Genomic DNA, 8,390 nt, shown 5'->3' with positions numbered 1-8,390 from the left:
GGTCTGACACAAGAAGCAAGTCATTTGTAATTTTAACAAGTGCAGTTTCTGTGCTATGGTGGGGCCTGAAACCTGACTGAAATTCTTCATAGAGATCTTTTTTTGCAGGAAGGAGCACAATTGAGCAGACACATTATGAGTGAAATGCAGAGCACTAATTCCAAGTATGGGTCACCATACTTGGCCACACGTCCTTTCCTTTCGCCAGTAAATCTTATGTTTAAACACAAAATTATGTTTGACAATGTAAATCAAAGAAGTGTAAGGCAGATGGAGATATCCACACAAAAGCATAAATGTTTTTGTAAAACCACGGTTTTACAAAAAAAAAAGCATGGTTACTATAGTTAAACAATGGTAGCCACAAATTAACCATGGTTTTGCTACACTAACCATAGTTTAACCATGGTATTTGTAGTAAAATTGTGGTCATACAAATGGTAATCAAAAGGCAAAAAAAAAGCATGATTACTACACTTTCTCTATAATAAAACCATGGTTAATTTTCTTAAGGGATTTGTACTTTCTTTTTTCTTCTTTATAACTGTATTGTATGGAAGCCCGTTTCCGCCACTAAATAAAAATATATAATTCTGTAAGTCATAATAATGAGAAACTTTCTCAAAATTATGACTTAGTATCTCGTTATAATGAGAAACTTTCTCATAATAAAACGAGATACTAAGTCATAATTTTGAGAAAGTTTCTCATTATTATGACTTACAGAATTATATTATTTTATTTAGTGGCGGAAACGGGCTTCGCCTTTAATTGAAAGAAAGAAAAAGAAAGAAAGAAAGAATTTGCGATAAGCAATCCAAAGTTCTGAATCAACTGATTCGCGAACCTGCTCCGCAGTTCCAATGTAAATCAAATGATTTGCGATACGCGCAGTAAGGGAAACAGGTCAATTTAGCTCGAAGGGAATTATTTTTGATTTTATAGGGAATTTGGACAGAATCACTGTTTTACGGTTGATCACTGAGTCGGCTAGCAACTCTGCATAGATATTAATATCCAAAATATAGTGAAAACACTATTTATTAGCGCAGTAACAAGATCGGCAGTTTAAGACATTAACTTGTAAGCACAAAACACAAGATACGTCTCTTTTCAATATAAATAAGACTTTTTTGGACATAAACTAATCTAACACATAAACATACGCACTCACACATTCATACAAGTTGCAGGAAGAGAGAAAATGAGGAAAGAATGAGTTTAAGAGAATGAAAATGTGAAATCTCAAGTTTATAGCAATATGTGCAATTGCATAGACCCAGAGTCCCTTTAAGGCAAGTCATGCCACTCGGCGGCCATCTTTGAAATGTCTCTCGGGCATGCAAGTGCAGTTCCTATCACTTTGTATGGGGAAACATTAAATTCTCCCAAACTGTTCACTAAGCTTACAATTAAATTTCATATTTGAAATCACCAATGAAATCTGACAACAACTGTGTCATAAATGTAGTTTCTTTTTTCTTTCAGCCAGTGCGCATGCGCAGTCCTAAAGGCACGTCTCAGAACGCTGACTGTTTCTATAGCAACCGTGACACTTCTAACTGCACCTGCAGTGATGCACTGACTTTACCGATTAGCTCTTTCATTCAGAAGGCAGGGATTCCTGCGATTGAGCGGCCATATTGAGTGTTGCATTTTCCCCCATTCAAAACTATACGAGTGACACGTCTTGGGTATTCTATAGTCTTTGATAGACCTGAACAGCCATCAATCACTTAATTAACCCTCGCATTGAGTTCCTCAGTGAGGTTAAAATTTATATTAAATGCACCAGTTCAGCTAGAATCTGGAGGTGTTGCTTGTTTAGGGGGTTAGTTGTGAGCTGGTTGAAGTTTTGAGGTGGTCACAGACTCGAGGTGAACTCGGAGACACGGCGTTGCGTCGAAACTTAACTCCGAACACGAAACTCTCAACGGAAAATAAAAGAAACTAAGGTAAAAGAAAGAAAAGGGTAAAGTTTGACGAGACTAGGCGGCGTTTCTCCTCATGGTTTTAGATCCTAAAGGCACGTCTCAGAACGCTGACTGTTTCTATAGCAACCGTGACACTTCTAACTGCAGCTGCAGTGATGCACTGACTTTACCGATTAGCTCTTTCATTCAGAAGGCAGGGATTCCTGCGATTGAGCGGCCATATTGAGCGTTGCATTTTCCCCCATTCAAAACTATACGAGTGACACGTCTTGGGTATTCTATAGTCTTTGATAGACCTGAACAGCCATCAATCACTTAATTAACCCTCGCATTGAGTTCCTCAGTGAGGTTAAAATTTATATTAAATGCACCAGTTCAGCTAGAATCTGGAGGTGTTGCTTGTTTAGGGGGTTAGTTGTGAGCTGGTTGAAGTTTTGAGGTGGTCACAGACTCGAGGTGAACTCGGAGACACGGCGTTGCGTCGAAACTTAACTCCGAACACGAAACTCTCAACGGAAAATAAAAGAAACTAAGGTAAAAGAAAGAAAAGGGTAAAGTTTGACGAGACTAGGCGGCGTTTCTCCTCATGGTTTTAGAGGAGCTGCTGGCATTCAAGCCAGAGCTGGAACGGCGCTCGAAGAATTCATGGGCAAAAAGCATGGCTAAAAGCCCTAATGCAAAAAGCGATGACTAAAAGCAATGGCCAAGAGTTGAGAAGGCAAAAAGCATAATTTGATGGTGTCCTGAGTATTTAAACCGGGCTGTTGGACACATCCCAAATGGTGTTTTGACCAGTTAGACATGGTCTTAGCTCGGGGTGTTGCTATGTTTCTCCTCCCAATACATAAATCAACTTGTTATCTTATCAGTCACATGGTCAGAATTTTCCCGCTCTTGCAGAGTATAATTTGGGCATCATTTCTATAACAAGAATATAATACATTTTACAAAGCATGAACATTCAAACTCATACATAGCCAACATGAATATAATCCTATAAACCATTCAATAGTTATTCAAAATACATACACACAATAAGTGATTAGGATATGATAGTCAAATGTGTGGGTTACATACATGATATAGAGTTATGCATAGACGTAAAAGTTGCTCATAAATCCTTTTAGCATCATTTAGGTGCATATATACATGTAAAGGCAGTTTCTGTGCCATTCTGTGAACGTGAGGACATGTTCTTTGTGAAGACCAAAGGTCAAAAGGGTTTAGAAGGAATCTCAGTCTGGTCTTTGTCTTCTAGGTGGGCAGAAACCACCCAACACAGTGTCTACTAATGATTTTCCTCATGTGATGGTCATGATATGATGTGTCTTTGACCATTAATCTTGGTTACTTGCCCCAAATTTGACAAACTCCTTCCTGAGTTGGAATTATCAATAAGTGTTCTTTTGTTTTAATGCTGTGAGCTGCTCAAAGCTGCTAGTTCATTAGGCTCACTTCAAACTCGTGGTGCCAGGGTATCATGGGCAGATTTATGACGTTGTCTTGTTATCCTGAGCCTCTTTGTGAAATGTGGCTCTTTGGGCTGTTCAACACAAATCTGATCAAATCTTAAATGGTCTGCTTCACTCTGATACCCTACAGCGCTCCGAAGTCCCGATCTGAATAATGATTCATGAACCATCATTTCAGATTGGGACTTCGGAGTGCATCCTCACGATTCTTTAAATTCGCAAAAAGATTTATGATCCTGCTCCGAAGTCCTGATATGAATTAAAAAATTCAGGAACCCGCTCTGCAGTTCCAATGTAAATCAAATGATTCGTGATATGCGACCCGATTGGAGCACTTCGAAACTGAATCATATTGCGACGCAACGGTTTAACTGATTTGTTGGGAGTTTTGAAAAGCTCAGTTTCACCCATCAATAGTGCTTTTAAAAATTATTACTCTAAATTAATGGCTCTTTTGATCTTTTTTTGCTAGTGAATCGAGTTTGAGTTTGAAATGACTCGGATTGAATTGGCTTGAATCAGTTTGCCTGTTCCTCCACTTTTCATGTCTTCAGCCATGTTTAACGACACTGTCAGAACTATTACTGGCTGAGCTCATTAATTTTATAACATTAACTGAAATATGCCCAAAAAGTATGTTTACAAATAAAAATATCCATATTTCCGTTCCGAAGATAACTGCTTTCCACGTCGAAACATCCAATACAAATCTACGAACATATTCAGGTGAGGTAGCCGGTTTACTGCTAACTAGTGAAAACACTGATGAGCTGCACATCAAAATACATGCTAGATGGAAACACTGCATAATCAAGTTTGTAGCTTAATTCACTATATTTTAATTAGTTTGGCCTCTGAAATTTAGTTGGTGACAGTTCAAGTCAATCCCATTGTGTTGTCATTAGCATATGTCTTAGCTAATTACATGATACTCACATTGATAAGCATATAAATAAATAGCACACATAAATACTGGTACATTTTTACATTTTGGCAACAATTAGTTTTGAAAAGCTCAGTTTCACCCATCAATAGTGCTTTTAAAAATTATTACTCTAAATTAATGGCTCTTTTGATCTTTTTTTGCTAGTGAATCAAGTTTGAGTTTGAAATGACTCGGATTGAATTGGCTTGAATCAGTTTGCCTGTTCCTCCACTTTTCATGTCTTCAGCCATGTTTAACGACACTGTCAGAACTATTACTGGCTGAGCTCATTAATTTTATAACATTAACTGAAATATGCCCAAAAAGTATGTTTACAAATAAAAATATCCATATTTCCGTTCCGAAGATAACTGCTTTCCACGTCGAAACATCCAATACAAATCTACGAACATATTCAGGTGAGGTAGCCGGTTTACTGCTAACTAGTGAAAACACTGATGAGCTGCACATCAAAATACATGCTAGATGGAAACACTGCATAATCAAGTTTGTAGCTTAATTCACTATATTTTAATTAGTTTGGCCTCTGAAATTTAGTTGGTGACAGTTCAAGTCAATCCCATTGTGTTGTCATTAGCATATGTCTTAGCTAATTACATGATACTCACATTGATAAGCATATAAATAAATAGCACACATAAATACTGGTACATTTTTACATTTTGGCAACAATTTTATAATCATGTTATTCATGTTGGATGTTTTTTCCCAAATAGTCTCAGATTAAGGTTAAACGAAGGAATATACCTTACTAAACAGCTGTTGTACTGGAAGTTGATGTCTTAAAATGCTGTCTAGGTAGGTTTTAGGTTTAGTTCAGGCAGCGCTTATGTCGCCATCTCGCCGCCGCTGAGGATGAGCGACTGAACTCTGTGCTTCAGGAACACAATGGTCCATTTCTGGCCGGTCTGGTCTTACAGCTCAGCTGTCAGGTCCATTAAAGCAGAGTCAGCATTATGAACACTAAGAGGATTAGCTGATGGACATTTCTGCCAGTCACTTATCATAAAAAGCAGAGAGGTGGAGCTGGAATCATGCTCCACTTTAGCAAGGAATCGCGCTCGCCTTTTTTAAATCTCTTCAACTCTTTCACAGAGAGGATTACTGGAGTTGACTCCGGGGGACATAAAACACAAGGACGGACAATGTTCTGGCCTTCACATGAAGTCTTTACATTTAAATACTATTATGCAACAGAGGAAAAGGTGCAGACTGTCACTCACAGTACAGCTCAACTGCGCTTCTCTTTCCAACTAACAAAAATGTGTTCTAAGAACGTTTTGCTGTTGTTCCTGTCAAGTTATTTCTGAATGTTCTCTGAAAATGTTTTATAAGTCATTTTCTTGTTTATGCTAATGTTAGAGAAAACATTAAGGGAACGTTGGGACATTCTAAAAGGCTTAACGTGAAAAACTCTTAACGTGACTTAATGTGTTAATAGTGTTTTTATAAGACCAAACTCAGTAAACACATTATTAATAAAGCATACTATGCACAGACAAGCAGTTGAGCTCAGAACACGAACGCAACGTGTTTAATTTCGCGTTAAAGGGTTAGTTCACCCAAAAATGAAAATTAGCCCACAAATTACTCACCCTCAAGTCATCCTAGGTGTATATGACTTTCTTCTTTCAGACTAATCCAGTCAGAGTTATATAAAAAATTGTCTTTGATCTTCCAAGCGGTTTAATGCCACTCAGTGGGTGTTGCATGCATCAGTCAACTGCTGGCGCAGGCTACATTAAAGTGATTATTACGTTTTGAATATGGATATTTTTCTTACAAAAATGCATCGATTCGCTACAGGAGGCCTTTGTTCACCCCCCGGAGACATTTTTTTAATGGATGGGCGCTTTTTATTTAACTTCTTTTGGACTGATGCATGCAACACCCGCTGAGTGGCATTAAACAGCTTGAAAGATCAAAGACAATTTTTAATATAACTCAGACTGGATTCATCTGAAAGAAGAAAGTCATATACACCTAGGATGACTTGAGGGTGAGCAATTTGTGGGTTAGTTTTCATTTTTGGGTGAACTAACCCTTTAAGCATTTCACCAGCAAAGGAAAACGCTTAACGTGGCTTAATGCGTTAAGACAGTTTTTATAAATGTCCAAACTCTCTGAACACATTATTAATAAAGCATAAAATATACAGCCAAGCAGATGAGCCCATAATAAGAACGCAGCGCGTTTAATTACGCATTAAGCATTTTCATAGGAAACCACTTAACATGGCTTAATGCATTAAAACAGTGTTTCTAAAAGACCAAACTCAGTAAACAGAGTATTAATAAATCATACTATGTACAAACAAGCATAGTCCATATTAAGAACACTGTTTTAATGCATCCTTTTAGTGTTTTACTTATAACCGTTTTCTATGGGAGGAAAATGCTTGACGCGTTTTTAAACGCATTGCATTCGTATCTTGGACTCATTTGCTTGTCTGTACATAGTATGGTTTATTAATAACGTGTTTACAGAGTTTAAAAACACTGTCTTTACACATTAAGCCAAATTAAGCATTTTAGAAAGTCCCGGAACTTTCCATTTCATCATTTAGAAATATGGGAACATTAATTTTCCATGTTCTCTGAATGCGTAATGATGTGTAAAAAAATGTTTGACCAATATCCAGGGGCGGATTAAGGTGGTCAAGGGCCCCTAGGCTGCTCTTTGTGTGAGGCCCCCTTAATCATTATGCTTTACTGGAGAAGTGTATTTAGTGCCATACATTGTACCCAAGCAAATAGTAAGTTGAACTGGCATACACACACATACATTGAGACAGCCAATCCTACAGTGTTTCCTCTACATTCCCAGTGTCCCCACAGGATTTTGTGAGACTGGTGGGTGCACATTGGTTCCTCTAGGGCAGGGGTGTCAAACTCAGTTTCTGGAGGGTCGGAGCCCTGCAGAGTTTTGTTCCAACCCTGCTCCAACACACATACCATGTAGTTTTCTGTGCTAATGCTTTGCAAGCATTATGGGAATGTTACTTTGAAGTGTCATCTTAACATTCTGAAACAATACTAAGTAATAACACTTAAAAAAGCTTAGATGAATGTCCAACTAAAAGATGATCCATTAACAATGTATATAATGATGTATAATTTTTGTAGGGTTTTTTTTGTTAACAATTTGCAAACATCGTTAAAGACCAGACGACTTTAAGAAACATTCTATGAATGTTACTGTACTGAGAACATTCGGTGTTAGCTGGGTTCTAGTGTGCAAATTACACACCATTTTTCAATTTCAACAAGGGATTAAAGTGCTGCTACTATAATAAAAAGCGCAGAGTTGTAGGTTATACATACTCAAAGCTAAGAACTGAAGTGCATTGAAAATTATTATTATTACCAACATTAATAGTGTCAGTCAGGATGGTGTAAATCTCGAGCAGGAGGACCGTGGGTCAGTGGAAGCATCTTCTCAGGCCTGATGGGTCACACTCCACCATCTGGGAGTCTGACAGATGAATCTAGGTTCAACAGATGCCCGGCCAACTGTAACGAGCTGGAGCTTGGTGGAGGAGAAAACATCTGGCTGTTTGTTTTATTTATTTTTTTATTTTTTTAAAAAATTATTCAGGAGAAACTCTTCTAAATACAGATAGGGACCATCTTGGGTTTAAAGGATTCTGTGCTTTGTGGAAACACAAAACCACCAAGTTTAAATTATTATTGAACAAAATTCAATAAAACAAACTGATTTAACCAATATACTGCAATATTCGTGGTTATTTTTTCTTGAAACTACCCGTCCCAAACAAAACTTTTGAACTGAACTCTTAATGCCATTATCGGTATCTTTCCATACAAGCGAGTGCCTTAAAAGTTCTTTTCAAATATTTAGCAGAGAAAGTGAAAACTTTGACAAAAGAAGTGACTAATCCTATATTAATGCTGGATGTTTTGTATAGAGATGAGAACAAACATATCTGGGCCATAATGTTTGCTGTGCTGGCAGATTGTGCATTCAAACAGCTGACTCAGGATCAGCCGTGCTGGAAATATTTATGAATATCGCAGG

At 37.6% G+C, this 8,390-nt stretch overlaps 1 protein-coding gene across 1 annotated transcript in view; it reads right to left on the bottom strand.

The window, feature by feature from the left end:
• The window catches only part of LOC107548412 (sodium/potassium/calcium exchanger 4-like), a 64,231-nt gene extending 59,649 nt beyond the window's left edge, over nt 1-4,582 (bottom strand). Inside the window, exon 1 of the mRNA XM_016229076.1 lies at nt 4,552-4,582. Within this exon, the coding sequence (XP_016084562.1) occupies nt 4,552-4,582 (31 nt within the window). The remainder of the gene's footprint in view (nt 1-4,551) is intronic.
• Nucleotides 4,583-8,390: the final 3,808 nt, after the last annotated feature.

The sequence above is a fragment of the Sinocyclocheilus grahami genome, unplaced genomic scaffold (genome assembly GCF_001515645.1).
Source record: "Sinocyclocheilus grahami isolate Dianchi unplaced genomic scaffold, SAMN03320097.WGS_v1.1 scaffold347.1, whole genome shotgun sequence".
Taxonomy (NCBI): domain Eukaryota; kingdom Metazoa; phylum Chordata; class Actinopteri; order Cypriniformes; family Cyprinidae; genus Sinocyclocheilus; species Sinocyclocheilus grahami.
The sequence above is the reverse complement of the archived record's forward strand: the minus strand, read 5'-3'. Positions and strand labels throughout refer to the sequence as shown.